The sequence below is a fragment of the Xylona heveae genome (assembly GCF_001619985.1).
Source record: "Xylona heveae TC161 unplaced genomic scaffold L228scaffold_5, whole genome shotgun sequence".
In the NCBI taxonomy this organism is placed as follows: Eukaryota; Fungi; Ascomycota; class Xylonomycetes; order Xylonales; family Xylonaceae; genus Xylona; species Xylona heveae.
In genome coordinates, this window is record NW_017264197.1 from 1447570 (window position 1) to 1466578 (window position 19009).

General features: G+C 46.7%; 6 protein-coding genes and 1 non-coding gene across 7 annotated transcripts; 1 reads left to right on the forward strand and 6 right to left on the reverse strand.

The window, feature by feature from the left end:
• Nucleotides 1–1358: 1358 nt before the first annotated feature.
• Nucleotides 1359–2106, reverse strand: L228DRAFT_247381 (hypothetical protein). Its single transcript, XM_018332631.1, has one exon. The coding sequence runs from the start codon at nt 1969–1971 to the stop codon at nt 1693–1695; it is 279 nt and encodes a 92-aa protein (XP_018188510.1). The 5' UTR covers nt 1972–2106; the 3' UTR covers nt 1359–1692.
• A 57-nt stretch (nt 2107–2163) lies between these two features.
• On the reverse strand, nt 2164–2773 carry L228DRAFT_140166 (hypothetical protein). The gene is made up of 2 exons (XM_018329168.1): nt 2508–2773; nt 2164–2449 (listed from the first exon to the last, which is right to left on the reverse strand). Exons 1-2 carry the CDS (start codon nt 2678–2680, stop codon nt 2299–2301), a joined length of 324 nt encoding a protein of 107 aa, XP_018188511.1. The 5' UTR covers nt 2681–2773; the 3' UTR covers nt 2164–2298.
• Nucleotides 2774–4655: 1882 nt separating this feature from the next.
• On the reverse strand, nt 4656–4754 carry L228DRAFT_t73. The gene has a single exon. It is a non-coding gene; the product is annotated as a tRNA-Val (tRNA).
• A 220-nt stretch (nt 4755–4974) lies between these two features.
• On the reverse strand, nt 4975–7119 carry L228DRAFT_283019 (WD40 repeat-like protein). The gene is made up of 2 exons (XM_018336064.1): nt 5372–7119; nt 4975–5188 (listed from the first exon to the last, which is right to left on the reverse strand). Exons 1-2 carry the CDS (start codon nt 6913–6915, stop codon nt 5152–5154), a joined length of 1581 nt encoding a protein of 526 aa, XP_018188512.1. The 5' UTR covers nt 6916–7119; the 3' UTR covers nt 4975–5151.
• An 83-nt stretch (nt 7120–7202) lies between these two features.
• L228DRAFT_220585 (phenylacetyl-CoA ligase-like protein) lies at nt 7203–9537 on the reverse strand. Its single transcript, XM_018330246.1, has 6 exons — nt 9142–9537; nt 8693–9073; nt 8362–8637; nt 8110–8272; nt 7727–8049; nt 7203–7679 (listed from the first exon to the last, which is right to left on the reverse strand). The coding sequence occupies exons 1-6, from the start codon at nt 9418–9420 to the stop codon at nt 7344–7346; spliced, it is 1758 nt and encodes a 585-aa protein (XP_018188513.1). The 5' UTR covers nt 9421–9537; the 3' UTR covers nt 7203–7343.
• Nucleotides 9538–10946: 1409 nt separating this feature from the next.
• Nucleotides 10947–14940, forward strand: L228DRAFT_283021 (hypothetical protein). The gene is made up of 9 exons (XM_018336065.1): nt 10947–11026; nt 11094–11327; nt 11933–12393; nt 12449–12597; nt 12654–12781; nt 12844–13692; nt 13744–13964; nt 14015–14365; nt 14425–14940. The coding sequence occupies exons 2-9, from the start codon at nt 11216–11218 to the stop codon at nt 14572–14574; spliced, it is 2421 nt and encodes an 806-aa protein (XP_018188514.1). The 5' UTR covers nt 10947–11026; nt 11094–11215; the 3' UTR covers nt 14575–14940.
• Nucleotides 14941–15059: 119 nt separating this feature from the next.
• L228DRAFT_283022 (hypothetical protein) lies at nt 15060–15991 on the reverse strand (the record flags this gene model as incomplete). The annotated part of the gene is made up of 2 exons (XM_018336066.1): nt 15060–15574; nt 15636–15991. The coding sequence occupies 2 exons, from the start codon at nt 15989–15991 to the stop codon at nt 15286–15288; spliced, it is 645 nt and encodes a 214-aa protein (XP_018188515.1). The 3' UTR covers nt 15060–15285.
• Between the last annotated feature and the right edge of the window lie 3018 nt (nt 15992–19009).

Here is a 19009-nt window from a genome sequence, read left to right on the forward strand (position 1 = left end):
CATTTCCCTGACCAATCATTGTGAAAATAATCTAACGTCTAAGTTAGTCACAAAAAAGAGATCTCTCTTCCTACGTCTTTATTGGCAGATGCCAATACACATTTGCATCAGAACTATCCAGCCATACGCACTCGCCCTTGATGATGCTTTCTTTCACCGATATCATGCTCCGGGATCTCCCAGTCTTTCATTCAATGCACAGCAATAGCCATCGGTGAACAAACTCCTCAGCATACTGTCAGCCGCAGCGTATGGCTTTTTCCCCGTATTCAGTTCGCAGCAGCAACAGGCAAGGATCGATGCCCAATAATCCTACCCTCGCATTGCCGTCTTGAAGCCAGATACTAGCATTATCGGACTTATTCCCTTGGACCTTCTCATTGTCTACCCAGTCAACGGCTGCACCGCATTTTCTGTACAGAGGCTTTTCTCAGATTTTTAGTATATAATGCTCGACAAAACCCCACAATGACATTGTTTTGATTCATCCGAGAACATACAGTTGACGCGCACATCTCTTGGCTTTCTGTTCCTCACCTTAAAGAACCTTCACTCAAGGCTTTTCTTGTTTCCCTGTGACTGCATTGCTCATATCTGTTTCATTCATCATGTTTGTCCCAGAAATCACCTTTGTTCATGGCCATGGCTGCCAAAAAGAGTTGAAGCATTCAGCTGAGGTATATATGCATGAGATTTTCTGAGCGAGGTCGTGGAACCACCAGTTCATTGACACTGATCCTTTATCCTTCGCTCAGTGTTGCTCGAAAAATGCTACTGCGTGGTTCTGCTGCGGCTGCAAAGGATCAAACAATCCAGAGCTTGCGCCAGCATGTACCCTCTGCGGCCACCATAGATGCGACTACTGCGAATTAGCCTAACCCCTTCTTCAGTCATCCGGAGAGACGGGATTGAATGAGCCGGTAAGCAAGTCCTTATCAGTCCTCAGTTGCTGCCTTCCCACTGTCCCAATGTCTAGTACGTTAGTTCGAAGCGTAGCTGACAATCTGATAGCACCCAAATCTTGACTCATCAGCTATACCAGCAATCTGTCTCCCCAACATTCTTTTTACCCCTTCAATTGGTCTGCAAGGCTCTCAGAAGCGTCATGCGAAATTGTTCACGATTTACCAGCAACGTACTGGCATGAAACTTTAGCCTCAATGAACACAGACAAGAACTATTAACAATCTTAGCATAGCGGACACGGTTTCTTGCATTGGGCACGGGCATATCCGGCGCTGGAGAATTTGGGCGGGCAGGATACAAATCGTTTGGGGTCAATTGTTTTTTTTTTGTTAGAATGTTTGCCTCGTTTTAGACTTTTTATTTCTTTGCATAGCATTTTTTGATTCTGGCTTTTTGTCTGTGCTTTTCATTTTCTCCCACTTCATCTTCGTTTCAATTTTTTTCCAACCTCAATTTCTGTCATTTGCATCTCTCATAGACTACACTCTCTTTCTTTTCACCCATTTCAAAGCATCTTGTTAGCAGAATATCGACTTCTTCCATGGAATTCCTTGAAATTCTTCAAAATCATTATTGCTAGTCACCGTCCCACATTCATATGAGTCACTTATGACCCCATGCGGACTGCGTCATAATAATTCGGTTTACTGTTTACTATTTGTGCAATCCCATCGTCAAAACCCGGATTGACACTGCTCTCGGACGAGAATGTCATACCCTTGCTGGTCATATGTTTTGTAATACACGTCTTCTCAGGATCATTTCTTGGCCATCATCATCATCCTCTTTTTCCGCCACCTTCGCCGCAAAGAGAGGCACAGCTTCCACCTGGTCTCTGCACAGCCCATGACTCACCACATCGAATACTCCGACTGCGCAGAGCCTCAAATGCGCCGCAGCGCCGCAGCTAGCTTCCCTTCTCTCCGCAGGCCCAGCAAGAAGGTAAACGCCGCAGCCGCCACCCCACAGCCCGAAAAACGCCACACCCGCCTCGACCGCAGCCATGTCGTGCAAGGTCCCCGGATTTTCCGTTACAAGGACCAGGGACCTAGCGTCTAGCATTTCTATAATCTGCTATCGTCAGGGGTTTTTTGAGGCTCTCAGAGCCTCATCCAGATTAGATGCGCTTTCTTAAAAAAAGTATATATGTATATAGGTATTAATAGATTATAGATAATAAACAACAACAACAAAAATTAATAGTCCCTTGCCTGAGTCACAACATGCCCGTGACTCAGCACCAGCAACTGGTACCAAGTACCAACGAGCTTCGAGAAAATTCCACGGTAGCTCCCACATGTCCTAGCCGTTCGTAGTGTCCCAACTCCCGAGTCATCTGCTGCCTGCAAATTCTCTATACCACTGGGCTCGCGCACCGCGACTCGTCCAGGACTCCAGGCCCACGCAGGTAAGATCCTTTGCTAACCCCTGTCTCTTTTGGTTACTGGCTTCTGGAGACTCCTCTTCAATCCAGCCGCCGAATCCGGGGAATTTGGGGTATGGAGCGATTGGTATACCGTAAAACTCTTACACTATAGTGTTTATGCATGGTTCTATGGACATAGATGTGATTAGAACAAAGAAATATTATACTGCAAAAACCAAAGATTAAGGGCTGAAGACCAAGGACTAAAGACCAAGGACTAAAACCTAAAAAAAATAAAGAGTAAAGGGTCTGGACGGCGACAGGAACAGGGAGAGAGCTGCTGGCCATAACAGCTGCTTCAAGAGAAGCCCGCTCGGAAGCGAACGTTAATGAAGTCCTGTAAATCGATTCAGGACTCTGAATGAGAGTGACGTAGACGACCGGCTGCAGATATGCTCGGAATCCCGGATTTTGCTCCGTTCAGAAAGGGGATGCCCGGATGTGGAGCATCTTTTTCAAGCCATTGGCCGTAATTTAATGTCCCATCGGAGCTTGTGACGTTGTGCAAAATGGTCGAAATTTGATATGATTGCAGAGTGCAGACACATCAGAGTGCGAGAGCGTACACTCGTATTCGTAGAAAATGACCTCCAATATCTTTCCCAGCCCGCCCAATTTAGGAATCAGCAGTGTAAAGGAGCCTGGAGGAGACAGAGCGATTAGAGACATTTGTCGCAAAGAAAACTCTTTATCATGTTGAATCCATAAGAGTTTTGAAGTTTTGGTCCAGGGCAAAGAATCCGCTCCATTGGATTAGAAGCAACGCTGCGTCTTCGAGGTCCCGACACTACGGGTTTCCTTCAATTGCAGGACAGAATTTACTGCAAGTCCATATTCTGGGCCACGGATTTGGATTGACTAATGTTAAAGGTGAATGCCAATCAAAAGGTAGCTGACCGAGACACATTGTTGGCCTTTGGGGCTTATGTTGAGAGTCTGAGACTGCTGTTGAACGATTCGGGGTACGAACCGAGGCATTTTGTGGTCTTGCTGGGCCGCTTGCTGGCGAGATGTGGGTTGAAAGCCCTTCTTCAGAATTGGCAAGGGAACTCTGAGGATTTCTAAAGAGAGGTTTCTAAGTGATGCATTGAGATGGCTGTCGTCCGGCCTTTAATTGACTGTCGGCTCCGCTCGCTGCGGCAGCTATGGCGAAGACGTCCCTGGGTTGTGGAGATTTTGGAAATGTTAAAAAAATCCTCGTTCCCTAACAGAATCGTGAAGAAGAGGTTCAGTCTTTGGCTTAAAAAAGGGAATTCTCGTTCCCCGACTGGATCGTGAACAGGAGATTTATCAAAGGCGCAAAATGGACCTATTCTCGGACTGCTCTGACCAAGCGCGGAGTCGGTGAAGGGATTGTGCCGGGCAGCGGGCTGAAGAAGTCGAGAAAGTCTTGCGCCATTCCTATTCATCAGCACTGGACGCCGAAGACGAAGACGATTTGCCTGCGAGATTGTGTTGTGAGTTCGTTCTAAACTTCTACCACCAGCTAGACCATATGGCTCTTCTTCCTGACCTTGCTGTCCAGGAAGGCCGTTTCCGAAAAAGCGACGACATTTTCTTCACAGGGAAGTCCAGGACTCCAGCAAGCCGGTTCAACACATAGAACAACCACCCAAAATCTATATCTTAGTAGACTGTGGTAGAAAACTCCGGAAAATGTCAAGTCAAATCTTCGTCCAGTCGTGACTCATACTCGACTTTCAGATTCAGAGATTAGGTATGTCATGGTGTCTATGTTGTTGGTGTGGTTTGCCGGCATTCAGTGCCAAACGATCCTTATCATGAGTGCAGCGTGCTTCACAGATACGCGCATTGTGAATTACTCACAACATCTCTTATGAACTCAATCTTTGCCAAGATGCTGTGCCTCCCCCGCTTTGTGCCAGGGTTTCTAGAGGCTTCAAAGGCTTCAATTAGGCAACAAAGGCTAGATAATCCCTGGATATTGCGGCTCCGAGGGAATGATGTTCACAGGAAAATGCATTGAGCACCTGACTTTGACGTAGGTCGCTCTGGGGGTTTTGCTGAGGGTTTAGAATGGAGAGGCTCTTAGAGGCTAATCGCGGAAATATCCCGGGTGAGCTTTCCAACTACCGATACACAGACTTTCCTTTGATGAGCTTCAACATTTAAAGAACTTCTATTGATATATATATTTAATAAAAAGAAAAAAAGGAAAGAAAAAAAGAAAAAGGAAAAAGGAAGGCATCCGGAAACCAAAGCAAAATAGAATCGATCCTAGGACCAAAAACAAAAACAAAAATAGTAGCGCAGGGGATCGAACCCTGGACCTTCCCCGGACTTCGCACATAATTCGCATGAATTCTGTGAAGGGGAAATCATACCACTAGACCACGCCACTAACTGTAATGGGAAGTTTTGATGTTATAATATTATATGACATAATACCCCTCATCTGTTACAATTGAAAGCGATCTTGATTAACTCACGTTCTTGTGACTTTGCATCAGCATCGATACATGGGATTCCGATGGATGTCTTTGTACCAGATGGATTGTGTTCGTGGGATTGTGCCTGGAACATGAAAAGAAAACGCATCATACTTCGAATTGGGAACAGAAAGCCTATGAGTAAACAGAGCACAACGGACCATATTTGCCAGACGATTATATTTTATATTCATCTAGTCTAGAACCCCAGCCCTGTTAATACGAAAATATGCAATCATCTCTTTAGCGTGATGCCGTCCAACATATATACAAAGCCAAATTTATAGACCGTCATCGGCAGGAGGAAATTTATGATGTCGTAGCAGGGAAAACGAGGGAAACACCACTGGGACAGATAAAGTTAGCCATGATAGCTCGCGTAGAGAGACAGACAGAGAGAGAGAGAGAGAGAGAGAGAGAGAGAGAGAGAGAGAGAGAGAGAGAGAGAGAGAGAAAAGCAAAACATGGAAAAAGAGAAAGTAGGGCAGAGGTAGCCGAGAGTGGGATTGAGATTAGAGAAAGTACTTACTCATCTCCAGCCGTAACGACGCGTCCAATACCGCCACCCTGGATAAATCCAAGGACACCGCCGCCTTCGCCTTCACCTCGGTGGCCCTTCCACTCCGCTGCAAGACCCTGTGCTGCAGCGGCCGTTCCTCCTCTGGTATCCCATCGACGGACCACGCCGTCCATACCAGCCGAAGTCAGCAACCAGCTGCCCGCAGGGACTCCAGCAGCATCACCAGCGGAGGAGACTGAGCTGGGGGGCAAAAACTCAACCTTGACAACCGCGTATTCCTCATGGGCCTCCTTGATATGTCTCCGTACGGCAAATCGATGCGCAGTATCGTAAAGCGCAATTGATCCATCTACACTGCCTGCAGCAAGGAGAGTCAATGGCGGAGCTGCGAATGACAGCGTCTCGACTCCATCGCTCTGCGTGGCGAGCGAAGCAAGAATTTGTCCGGCCTGGCCGGCTCCGGTTGAGGAAGCTGTGGAGTTTCCTCCAGTCGGTCCACCCCCGCGCTTGCCACCTCGGTTCTTGCTTGATGCTCCGGCACCCTTAGCGCCAGCAGTGACAGAAGGGTCGGCGCCAATCCGCGGAAGGCCGACAATTTTTACGATACCACCTGCACCACCAACCGCGGCGAATGTTCCTGATGGGGCGACAGCAACGCTATACAGACCACCCTCGACAGCGAACCGCTGATCCTCTGGGGTGAGACCAACGACTGCCTGACCACCTTCGCCCTGACCAACACCCGCCACAGCGGCCTCGCTAAAGACGTCCCACACGTAGAAGGTGCCATCCTCGGAGACAGTCGCCAGAAGCTTTCCGTCTGGCGTCCATGCGCCTGCCGTCGAAGCCATGGTGTGTAGGTAGAATGCTTGGACGATTGTCAAGGGAGAAGCCTTGTCTGCCGCATTGATGGTGTACACCCAGACAGAACCGTCATTGGCGCCGATAGCCACAGTATTAGGATAGTCAGGATGCGGGCAGGGAACGAGCCAGTTGATTTCCTCAACTTCTTGAGCCTCCGCAAGGAAGGTCCATTTCTGCCCGCTTGCGTTTCCAGAAGTATCTCTGTATGCACGTAGTCGGCCGTCCAGGCCCGCGGTAACGACGAATTCGCCGTGAGGCAGTGTAAATGTTATAGCATTGACAGAGTCGGTGTGGCCTTCGAGCTTAGAAATTGTGTTGAGAGTCTCGCGTTCGGTGGGTTCGGCAGGTTGCGTTTGATAGCTCGCAGGCAAGACTGGTTGGTCCGGAGGTGTGCTGTTGAAAACGTAGGCTAGGTCATCGCCTCCACCGGTCGCGACGATATCTGGTAGACGAGGATGCTGCGCAATACAGAAAATGCTGTCTTTGTGAGTATCGAAATGGGCTACGCTGTCGTTTTGAAGCTGGATTTCTTGCAGAGCTGAAGGATCCTCGTTATCGTCATCGGATTCCATATGCGCATCGTCATCCTGTAGAATTTCTTCGCCAGCCTCTGCGGCATCGAGCATGACGTCCTGATGCTCCTCATCCATCGTTTCGTCGTCCTGGAAGGGTTGGTTTGAGGAAGACATGATGTTTGGTAGAGTGCGCAAGACGGGTCCGTTAGGTAAAAAAAATTCGAGCAGAAAAATGGGCAATAATTCGTGAGCAGTCGTTTCCTGAGCCTGACTCAGGGAGCTTGTTTTTGTTTGGGCCCTTGTTTATAAAGGCGAGGGCCTCCTTAAAAGTGGAATTGCTTTGTGATTTTGTAAGGCTCAAGGGTTGATTTTTGGCTTAGAAATCGCAACCGCATGAATTTCTCATGGTTATCGCGGGCAACGTCGGCGGTAATCTTCCTCGCTTCACGTCATGCGGGGCAAACGATGCAAACACTCTCCAGTATAGGCAACGTAACTGCTTCAACTCCAACCATTCAATTACTGAAGCCAAGAGCCCTCGAATCTCTCAAATTTGAATAACATTAATTAAATTATAATAACAGATCAAGCCTCCTGCAGTGTTAAAGCTTTGAAGAATTCTGGCGCCGAGAAGCTCTCTCCCGATCCCGCAGAAGCCGTCTCAAAATCTTCCCGCTCGGGCTCTTGGGAATCTCCTCTACAAATTCCACCCCACCCTTCAACCATTTGTACTGCGCCTTATGATTTGCCACGTGCTTTAGAATTTCCCTTTTTATCACGCTATTAGGCACGACAACACCAGCAGAAGGTTGTTTAACGATGAATGCCTTTGGCACTTCGCCGCTTTCTGGGTCAGGAACGGGTATGACAGCTGCGTCAAGTACTGAGGGATGAGATAGGAGATGATCTTCAAGTTCTGCTGGCGCAACTTGGTGGCCCTAAAGGCGATTAATTATATATCAAGCTTGAGATCCAATCTACTTACCTTGACCTTAATCAATTCTTTGAGGCGGTCTACAATCCATAAATGCTCTGTGCCTTGTGGTGAGACCCTGACCATAGCCTCATCCCCCGTTCGGAGCCATCCACCTTGAAAGGTCTCCAAGTTTGCTTGGTCGTTGTTGAGGTATCCAAGCACCACACTTGGCGACCGAACAAAAAGCTCGCCAGGTTGGTCATATTGTTCGATGTCGTGCCCTTCGTCCGAGACTATACGCGCTTCAGTTGATGGGAGTAGCGACCCACTCGACCCTAGCCAGATATCCGTATAATTTGTGCAGAGTACCAATGGAGATGCTTCAGTCATGCCTGCAAAAGTATTAGTCTGCTTCGGCAACCCCTTAAGTAGATTACTCGGCGTGTACATACCGTACGTTTGTCTAATTTTCCAATGGGAGAATTGTTTCTGTAGGTCCTCTGCTGCGCCTGTGCCCAAGGGAGCCGCACCTGTATAAACGGCTCTAACACTGCTGAGGTCAAACCTTTTCGTGACTTTCTCGCTCTTCGTTAATGTTAGGATTATTGGTGGAACCTATGACGGGATTGTATTAATTTATCGAGTTCCAATAAACAAGAGAGGGGTATCGTCTCAGAGCAATATGCGGCATAGACGTTACTTACAATATACAATATATTGATCCTGTATTTTTCCACTGACCTGAGCATTTGCAAAAGATCAAATTTTGGTAGCACGATAACGTTATCGCCACGGTAAGTAGAAGCATGACAAATGATGACCAGCGCATAGATGTGGCTCTGCGGAAGGAGGCCAAGAGCAACTTCAGTGTAATAAGGTCGGTTGCTTGATCGGCTCATCTTATCCCGATATGGACGTTCAAATGAAGCAATTTGCATAATGTTAGCAATTACATTCCGATGTGATATCATCGCCATTTTCTAGAGACCAAATATTCAGTTGAATTGTTGGAAAGACTTTGAGCGCAATCCTTACCGGTAAGCCCGAGGTCCCGCTCGAAAGACACAAAAAAGCAGTCTGGTTTGCCCCTTGACCTTTGGTCCATTGTAACGGTTCCAGCTCCGGAAGACCTCTTCCGAAATCTATCAGTTGGTTTACAGTCTCATAGTTATTTTGATTGTCGTTGCCGGTCTCGAACTCTTCTGGGAGCTCGAGGATGTAGATACGATCTTGAGGAATTCCTACGTCATGCGCTGCAGCAAGTGCAATTGGTAGTAGCGGGACGCAGGTAAAGAGGGCCTTTGCTTTGGACGCCTTGAGCTGATATGTCAATTCAGATCTAGGGTATGCGGCATTGGTTGGAGAGCAGATTCCAGAAAGTCGATGAATTGCCCATGCCAATGAGAGCGTGTCGATCTAAGCAGTAGCATTGCGTTCAGCTCTTGAGGCAGGTCTCGAATTAAGCAAAAAGAAGAAAAGCATACAGAGTTCAGACTGAAGACGCCAATGACTTTATCCCATTCGGAACCCCGATTTGGCTCCCAGCCGAGTCTGCGGGCGAGAGCTCTCGCAAGAAAATCGACTCGTTGGGTTACTTCTGCTGTCGAGTATTCCTTCCCTGTCAAACCACATGTATAAGGTGCTCGAGATTGGTTCAATGGGACTCGGCCATACTGTTCTCTCAAGACAAAATCGCAAATAGGAATTGAATCAGGTGGATCGAACGGCAATTTTGGCACCCACTCGGGGCTCCTGAATACCATATTGCGGTGACCTCACCTCAAGATGGAAGAACAAGCAAATATCATAGACAAAGCGACAAAAAACTACCAAGTGGCTGGAATAGTGAGACTGTTCAACGAAGAATGCAAACGCCGACGGGTATCAAGCACATAAAGCGCGACAGACCCTTGGCGGGGGTCTTCATTGTCACTCGGGGTAAATGCACAATGCCAAGCTGCCGACCTCAAGCTTAGGCATGACAGGGGTCTAATAGAAACCAGAGCTTCGACTGGAAAGACATACCTAGGTTATACCTTAGATAACCCAGATGACGTCTCCAAGTGAGCGGCTATTTAAGACTCCCGTCATCCGTCATCCATCATCCGTAATCAAGAAAGCCAGTCCATAATTTCAAGAGCGCGCATATTCACCAGGAAGCTGCATTATACTTGGTTGGTTGACTTTTAGCAGCATTCACTTGTACCTGGTTAAGCCCCGCGGATGATATTAGCCCGCACGGGTAGATCTTGTCCAATTGTATAACCCCTAACCCTTGACGAACCCCGCAATAACGCCTGCCCCTCTCCAATCTCATTTACACGACCGGACGATATGGGAAAGTCATCATCAGCATCATCAGATATGCGATACTTTGGCCGTACGATTAAATTTAAAAAAAAAAAAAAAATCCATTACCGGAGACACATAAATGAAATCAAAATAATCAAAATTAAACCAAAAAGATCGCAGAGTAATAGCAAGTACGGAATTGCATGATTGCTGACCCAAAATCACCACCTCATGACTGCAAAAGCTTGTGGTGACGGACTTCTCCGCTTATTGACAGAAGTCTTGGAGAAGCTTGTTGGTTCAATTGAACGGCATCTTTCCCACTCGAGTGTCTCTATCATCTCAATTATCCCAACAGACGTAAAGCTCTGACTTTGTAAATAGATCTTTGCCGAAGCTTCAGCTATAAAGCGGAGAATGTTTTGCGCCAAGACAACTTCGACGATGACGCCTATGCAAATGTCGTTGTGCCCTGGGGACTGCTGTTAAGGGTACGCGATCCAGGTCAGGTGCAGCCTTAGTCTCGGCATGTCTGGCTGTTTGGAATCGAGCCAGGTCGGTTCTGATATGGCAAAAGCATGCTACGTGCCCTCACCCTGAAAGATTGCAATGAGCCAATGACCGACAGCAGCCCTAATCTGTACATCACTTCGCACACAAGATCTCTCAGCCCTGATTCAATCCTAGGAAAATTTTCAACTAGTCTATTCCCTTGGAAGTTCCCACGCAGCGATGGTAGCATCCTTGTGTGCTTGTGCTTCGCCTGTAATCTCTCGATACTCAGGTGGGCCCGTCTGTCGACATACAGCAATCAAGAATACTCGGTAACGTACCTTTTTCGACCTCATGTTCGTTGCATGAAAGTGCTCGACTCTCATTACTCTGGTCTGACAGCAAGAAAAAATCTGCCCAAGACAAAATCAATTGCTAGTTAGAACGCAAACCACTAAACTCTCTCATTTTTTGATGGCCATTGATCAAGAAATTACGTTCCCTCCTCTTTTCAAGACATGTTTAATCATATGTGATTGCTCTCTAACTAGAACTGTGAAACGATTCCTACGCGTGATACTGAAGGCGAGTCGTGCTTGGGCTCATATGCAATTATCTAGAGCCAGCTAACCTTACAGCTCGGATGATCTAGATTATGTGAGGGGTTGACAACGATCTTTGCCTTTGCCTCCCAGCGTGCCTTTGATTTAGGAGTTTAGAAAAGGATTCTGCCAACTATATCAACCAAGTCAGAGTTGTGCATCTATACTCGACATGGTTGGAACTGACCCCAACGTGAGAGCAAAGTGGTGGGAAAGGAAACGCGTGGGCCACACGTGGAAAAACCCTAAGTTAGTGCCAAATATTGCAGAATATATCCAGTCAGGTATGATTTTTATTTCAATTTACTTCATCTCCCCGCATTGCAGTCTGTTTTCCCCCGCATCTTCAACCACCCACTGTCTCCCCATCACTTTTCGTTCATGTTTCCTCCTGCAAACACTCAGATCTGAGTCTCTGGCCCTCATCTAACGTCGTTTTTGATGCATCCATATCATCTCAGTACCCTCTGATTCACTCTCAGTCTCAATTTAAATAGACCCTTCTTTCGTCCTTACTTTTGTTTTTCCTTTCATCTCTTTCTTGTCTCCACCCTTATCGCACTCTTCGACAATCCTCTCCGTTTCACGTTCAACACGCGTAGCCATAGCCCTCTGCTGTTTCCTTTCCTCTCAACTTATGGTTTCATGCGTGTTATTCAGAGCAGGAGTTGTTTCCACGCCTCAAGTCACCGTCCTTGGTCTTTAATTTGATTCCCAATCTGCTCAGTCCACTTTGTGTCGCTCTCAGAGCTGTCGTGTAGTTTTCCTTTTCTTCTCCTTTCATCACAATTTGAAACCCCGCTGCGTTCTTGTCGCAGCATGAGAGAAACATCTAAAGATCGCTTGCCAGAGGGCTTCAGCGATATTCCAGACACTAATTTTGATTCAGCATCGCATGACACGTCAAACTTTGTCCGTCGCGGAAGTCGAAACAGGAAGCGACCTACGCGCCTTGGCGATGGCTCTGATGGTGTTCGTCCAGACTCTGAGACAGTGATGAGTCTGGATTCATCTCTGGAGCAAAATCACGTTGTGTCATGCACTGATGATTCATCCATGAACTCAAGTGAAACTGCAAACGTGGCCGTCGCTGAGCCAAGCAATGCCAATGGTGGAGGAAAGGTTAAACGTCGCAAACGCGCAAAGATTGACGTTACCTTTGAAAAAAGTGACTCCGCCAATGATCTATCGTCACCTGCCGAGTTGCAAGCCACTATCGATGAAGAAATTCCTTCAGATTCACCAATTGACTCTGTTGCGCATGAGGATGCCTCAACCGGTACTGTCGATGTAGCTTCCAAACAAGAGGGAAAACCGGAGCCACATGGGATGCCAGAAGTATGGGCAGAGGTAGGTTACCAACTTTGTGGCTTTAAAACTCTTCCGATATACTTACCAAGTCAAGGGCCGACAAGCTCTTTGTGAGAGTGTCCCGTACTATCGGTCATATCAAAGCGGGGCCTATGTTCATGATGACATTGCCTATGGCGTTCTTCTTGATAAACAATGTGGACGGAGAGACTACATGGATGACGAGATCGTTATTGCTCGAGCGTAGGTTTATTCTGCTATTAGAAGCTTTCTCCGGATCAAATAGCTAATTTGAGCAGCGGTGGATGTCTCAGAAAAAATAAGGAAGGTGATATGGAAGCAACTGATGACCATCGAATCGACAATGCGGCAATCAGGAGCTTTATTAGTAACCAACGTCGTCACGTTCCGGTTGTGCTTATTGTGGGTAAGTTTAATACACCAAAGACGTAACGTGGATGGCTTCACCGAATACTGATTTGATTCAAGGTTCATTGAATCCAAATTGTCCCACGAAACTACCCCACAGATACTGTGTCCTCGGTCACTTTCAAGTGACGGGAGTGTGGTGCGAAAAGATTCAAAAGAGGAAATGTTACAAGTTTCGCTTTGAAAAGATTGACCTCGCATCCAAAAGCTGGTGGTCTCCGAAAAGCTCAGCCAATCCACCGCTTCACCGCGAGTACGGCCCAATCGCTCCACGTCGGACTTGCCAGAGTTGCCAAGCGGTCTATTCGCAGATGTATCAGCAGGGATGGATGTGCCTCAACGATACATGCCAGGCCTTCTTTAAGATTGACGGTACTGAGCCCGAAGGGAATTTGGCGTATACAGAGGCATTCCTGAACGAAAGAACAGAATGGCCCAAGCAGATCAAACCTCCTTACGAGCTGCAAACTTCGGTGCTGTCTGAAGATGATAATGATCCGATGGTGTCCTATTCCCGGCATGCTTGGAAGGGGTTTGTTTGTCCCAGATGCGGCCGGTGCAATTCTCGCATACGCTGGCATGAATGGAAGTGTGCCACCAGTGACTGTGGGTTTGTTCAGCACGTAAGACATACCGTCATTTCACCAAAGATGGCTGCAACACCATTCGATATACCATACAACGGTCAGCCTCCTACTCAGGTAGTCAAAGAGGATTGGGTCACGGAAAAATTTACGTTCCTGGACAATTATCGCGTACAAATTTACACCCTGCCTGGCGGAAGTACGATTACAAACTTCCTGGCAAACACTTACGTCAACATTCAAGCGGGTGGCCCAGACGAAATGTTTGAAAAGCTTCAGTCGGTAGAGATGGGATTGAGAAGATTTCCACTTGCAAGTCATGGATGTACGTGTGTGTTATTGTAGACCCATCTTGACCTGAGCTAATGTCTTGCAGTGACCGGAGAAGCAGTCACTCAGCACTTTTCTGTGAATTTCGGCATGGATTATAAATATGTCGTTGACGTTGATTCCAAAAGCTTCCAAGAGGCTCCACAGTTGATTACCGATGCGGTGAACAGACTCACCTGGGCAGGCGCATATGTCGTGAACGATGAATCTTTTATGAATTTCAATGAGCTGCTTGCCATTGGATACTTTGAAGGGCAGAAGATCAGCGTAAGCCATGTTGTGCCCTTCTTTTCGACAAACTTTCCTGACATATATAGTATCATGATGATGGAGAGTCCACACTTGGACCAACTATAGCGACACTTTCACTTGGTGGATCTGCCGTAATGAGAATCCGGATGAAGGGTGTCTATTATCATCTCCCGCCTCGACCGAAGTACAACCCTTCTGCGCCTGTGCTACGTGGTGCTAAAGCGTACGAAGAGCGCGTTGCTCTAAACCTCGAACATGGCACAATTGAAGAGGAAGAGTGGAACAAAAAGGTGGACGAGATGTATGAATGCCATCAGAAATCCAGGGCCACAAATCCACCAAATCTCCTAACTATGACACTCCGGCATGGAGACATTGTGGTCATGCATGGTGCAGAGTTGCAAAAGTATTTCGAGGTACGTTCCTGCTCTTACTTTTCTGCTTTACAAAGTACGAATACTAACTTCAGCCACAGCACTCTGTCATTCCCGAGGGCCGCCTTCGTTTCGCTCTGACGTGCCGCCATGTCAAGCCTGAGCTCATCGCTGAGGACCGCCGCTGGAAAGGCGAATTTGTCCGACAGCCGTACAATGGGGATGAGGGAGATCCTCCTATTGAGAATTAAATTTGTCTACAGCTCGCAATTTCCTGGATATGCTGCCAAATCTGCACGTTTTCAAACTTACTGCTAGCAATTTTCGGTTTCATTTTCTCCGGCGTGGCCCTATCGCTGATTTTCTCCTTTGCTTTCTCGATCTCTTTCGCCATACGTTCGCAATTTCTTTCTCTAGTAGTAAGCGATGAGCTTCTACTGGTCGAATCTCCTTTTTTTTTGATAGTTTTTTCTTCTTTTATTTCGTCAAGTTATTTCCTTCAAATCGACGTTCCGTTCTGATATATTTTCTCAAGCGGTTCTTGTCTTTCTTCTGCTAGCTTCGCACCGGCGCACTCCTATTTTCTCTCTTTTTTCCTTTTCATGACACTTTCGAGCATCTTCATTTCCTTCTACAGCTAGATTTTCTTCAAAAAAAATATCTTTCTTTTGCTTTATTTATGCTCGCGCCTCTAGTCTTAGGCGCTTTTCAAATTTACTCCAGAATCCAGCTGAATCCAAGCTCTAGTTTCTATTCGCAAATTTTATTTTTGCCTCCCACAGTCCCACTCTTTGAGGCTCTTCACGCATTTCATTCCTCCATTGAACATCACCTCGTTCAACGCAAAGAAATCTTATGCTGTGAGATGATCATAACAAATTAACAATCCTTCCAGAATCCAAAGCCCGAGCTCGAAAAGACCAAAGCGCCAAAGGCATATCATTTGCCTAGACTCCTGACTCTTACACGATGCGATATTTCTCCTTCTTCCCCCCATCTGTAAGATTAAACCTCTTCTGTCTGGGCACATAGACAACCACATCCCTCTCATTTTTCTCCTTTTTCTCCTCCTCCTCCTCCTTCTTCTTCTTCTTCTTCTTCTTCTTCTTCTTCTTCTTCTTCTTCTTCTTCTTCTTCTTCTTCTTCTTCTGCTGCTGCTGCTGCTGCTGTTCCTGCCGCTTCCTCTTTCCTCCCCATTCCTTTTGCCCGCATTCCATCCATCTCCATCTTCGACAAGACCCTCGTCCCCGCCTGCCGTCGCGCATCAGGCACGACTCCTGGCGGAAACACCGCGTCTGGCTCTGGGACAAACGCATCACTGAGGTCTTTTTCGCTATACCCGGCCTGCAGCAGCGCCTTGCACTGCAGACTGTACTTTTTCCACAGCTTCGCCGCCACGCTCGGCTCTAGCCCGAGAAAGAGCAGCGTCTCGGGACTGACGCAGTAGGCCGGCACAAGCGTAACGTACGGTCCGTATCCAGCTGCGCAGCAATCTGCGAGCACGCGGGACGTGAGGCGGTACCATCGCGCGCCTTTACCCGTCGGCATCAGCGCGGGTCCGTCCAGCGCGGATAGCGCCTCTGAGGCTGGCGCCGTGAGGATGGGGTCCCGAGTGGCAGGGTCGCGAGTCTGAACGCCTGGGACGTGTAGGACTTTTGGCTCGGCCATGTTGTGTATAGTATACTATCGACTCCTGACTCCTGACTCCTGGCTTCTGAGGGTTTTGGTTTGGTCTTTGACTCTTTGGTGGGGTATTATGGGCTTGTAACGTTGTTGAAGATCTTGTTGTTTTGTTGAAACTTGACAGTTGTTAAGCGTAGGCCGACGACTCGACGAGTGTTTGTAACTTTGGATAGGCGCGTGACGCGTCTTCTTTGTGCGCTGGTTGATATATTTATTTTTACTCTGGTTATTTTTATTATGATTTTGTGTGTCTGTGTGTGTGTGTGTGTGTGTGTGTGTTTTTTAATAAAATTTGCCTTTTCTTGAAGATATCAAGGTCATCAAAATATCGTCCCCCGATGCTCTTATAGAGATGACACTGTATGATTAACAATAATATGATATTCAGAGAATCAGATAATTTGAGACAACGAATCTTCAAATTAGGTAGTTTACTGTTTGACGTTGTAGATTTGTATCAATCCAGTATCAGAAGACAAAAAAAATCAAGATAGTTTTCAAACAGACAAAGCCGTAAAGGAAGTAGGAATATGAAAAAAAATGCTTCTTCGCTTCTCGACTCTCGAGTATATAAATCTCTCTAACTTACTCAACGAGTTCTAACTTCTACAACAGTCCAAAATCGAACAAAGTAGCCTTATGCATGCAGCATTACTCTAGAATCATCCTAAAACGGGCAATGCCGCAATATCCCGTAGACTGTAGTCTGTAGTATGTAGGAGGAAGAAAACCAGGCAGCCAGGCTGCTCCGCGTGGTGACACTGTGAATCCAACCGTCAATGCGTCATCGTACGGTGTACGGTGTACGGTGTATGGTGTACAGTGTGCCCAACTTGGAGAAGCATCATCTTTTAAAAAAACATACTGTATGAGTAAACTGTAGGTCTAACCAGTTACCGGTACTTTTGGCCTAGTAGCTTAGAAGCCTAGTACTGTATTGTCGCTAAGCAGGTGAGCCAGGCTGGCTGACTTGGCATGTAAATCGTCACTGACTCACTGTGCAGGATTAGTACGAAGTAGAATAGCATTACCTACGGTCCTACAGCTACGAGCCTACGGCATCCTGCTGTCATACAGGCACGCTGCACGCTGCACACTGCATACAGTAGTGACAGTACACTTGTAGAGTACACTAGTAGTGGGATGTTTGTACGAAAAGGGGGGGAAATGCCAGATTGATCTGGTTTATATTAGATCATGACTCATGAGCAGCGAGCGGCGAGCCTATGAAAATGCCACGGCCCACAAGTTACAAGTATGAATTTATGAGATGAGGGCTGAAGAATAAAGTATAGTAGTTCTAGTGCCTGGCTGAGTCATTGATAAATGCGGTAGTGATGTCGCTATATAGTATATACTGTACCTGCCAGTGTTGCCACAGCTGAGTCCTGATGGAATGCATACATTATGGTTCGTCGTTTATGGCTGTTAGTAGTGAAACCCAGTATCTGTATTGGTGCCTAGTAGCATAATTAAAAAAAAAATAAAAGTAAAAGATGAAGGATACGAAAAATGAGATAAAAATAAAAAAAAATTGAAAAAAAAAAAAAAAAACAAGATAAAATAAATTGGCAGTAGTAGCCAAGGGTGCTAAGTTGTGTGAAATTGAGTACAAAGACAAGATAGTACTCTACTGTAAACTCCTAGAATCCTTAGAATCCCAGCTTTTCGTTATGGGTTTCTGTGTCTCTCTCGAAAATTCAGAATTCCATCGAATCACCGATAATTTACTGTCCCTCCCTTCCTGATACGACACTTTCCCCGGCGGGGCAAGACGTTCCCCATATCCTCGTCCAGCTCACTCTGACTATCACCGTCACATCCCTCACCGAAACATTTCTCGCAGTGGTTGATTTCACAATTCCACTGTCTCTCCTCTGCCTCAAGTCTCCTTTTCTCTTCATCCTCTCTTTCCCTCTTCGCCTTTTTTCCCCTCGTGTCCAAACAATACCTTCTCCACCACCAGTCGTCGTCATCTCGGTACTAAAAAGCCCTCCAGTAGTATTGATCATCCGACTGGATGGATTCCAGTAGATGATACCTACTCTCGACCCTTTCGACCATCCAGCACAATGCAGTAGTTTCGTATTTTTCTTCGTCCAAGACGTCTTTGAAGCTAGAAGACGAGACCTGATTTACGAGCTGTGCTCCGATTCCCAGGCGCCGGAACAAGGGGCCCCAATCCTGCAGGTTTTCCTCGCTGGCGTCCTTTGGGTAAGGCACAAGTTGGGAGAATATAAAATTGGTAAAAGGATCGCCAGTACCGAGAAATTCATCAATGAGATCGTCTGGTAATCCAGGAATAGGTAGCTGCGGCTTGTCATTACAGTTATCCTCCACTCGAGAGGTGCCGCATCCTCGGTGGTGAAGAATAGATTCAGTGGATTGAAAGGCCGAAACGGTTCCTTGGGAAAATTTGGAGTCTTCTTGGTGGGCTCAACGCCTAGCCTGTTGACTTGATCACAGTACGCTTTCCAGATGGTCTTGGAGGTTTTCTTGTTGAAGCCGCAAAATTCGATTGCTTCGGCACTGTGGAGAAATTTGGGAACCTTGTGGGGGCATTTCGGATGCCAGCTATACTCTGAATTATTTTTGATCGCTTTTTCGGTAAGAATGTAATAACCTGACGTGTACGTTCGGATTGTTTTCTTCCAGTTTATTTTGTCGTCGGAAAGGTCGAAGATTGGTATACTTGGATGATGCAACTTCTTGGCCGATTGCGATGACTCGATGAGGAATGTATGGTGAAAAAGATTTATGGGTGAAGTATAGAGTTTGCTCTCTGCGTTGAAAATGACTGCGGAGTGAAAAATGTCAGAAATAAATATACTCTCCATAACTGCCACATGCGATTGGCTATGACTGTATCCTACCACTCTTTCAATAGAGACAGAATTATCAATAGCTACCCGGGGTCATCGCCATATCACCACAGACTTGACCTCAATCAGGACAAAGCACCAAAAAAATAGAATAAAGGCCATCGAATGACCCGACCATGAA

Bases quoted from the DNA above. Each gene is read 5' to 3' on its own strand.
- L228DRAFT_220585 (XM_018330246.1), bottom strand. From the start codon at position 9,420: ATGGTATTCAGGAGCCCCGAGTGGGTGCCAAAATTGCCGTTCGATCCA. The intron at 8,273-8,361 runs GTAAGTAACGTC...ATCCCGTCATAG, and splicing joins GGATCAATATATTGTATATT to GTTCCACCAATAATCCTAAC. The intron at 7,680-7,726 runs GTAAGTAGATTG...AATCGCCTTTAG, and splicing joins AAGAATTGATTAAGGTCAAG to GGCCACCAAGTTGCGCCAGC.
- L228DRAFT_283019 (XM_018336064.1), bottom strand. From the start codon at position 6,915: ATGTCTTCCTCAAACCAACCCTTCCAGGACGACGAAACGATGGATGAG. The intron at 5,189-5,371 runs GTAAGTACTTTC...TATCTGTCCCAG, and splicing joins GTCGTTACGGCTGGAGATGA to TGGTGTTTCCCTCGTTTTCC.
- L228DRAFT_283021 (XM_018336065.1), top strand. From the start codon at position 11,216: ATGGTTGGAACTGACCCCAACGTGAGAGCAAAGTGGTGGGAAAGGAAA. The intron at 11,328-11,932 runs GTATGATTTTTA...ATTTTGATTCAG, and splicing joins TGCAGAATATATCCAGTCAG to CATCGCATGACACGTCAAAC. The intron at 12,782-12,843 runs GTAAGTTTAATA...ATTTGATTCAAG, and splicing joins TCCGGTTGTGCTTATTGTGG to GTTCATTGAATCCAAATTGT.
- L228DRAFT_140166 (XM_018329168.1), bottom strand. From the start codon at position 2,680: ATGGCCAGCAGCTCTCTCCCTGTTCCTGTCGCCGTCCAGACCCTTTAC. The intron at 2,450-2,507 runs ACACTATAGTGT...CAAATTCCCCGG, and splicing joins GTCCATAGAACCATGCATAA to ATTCGGCGGCTGGATTGAAG.
- L228DRAFT_247381 (XM_018332631.1), bottom strand. From the start codon at position 1,971: ATGGCTGCGGTCGAGGCGGGTGTGGCGTTTTTCGGGCTGTGGGGTGGC.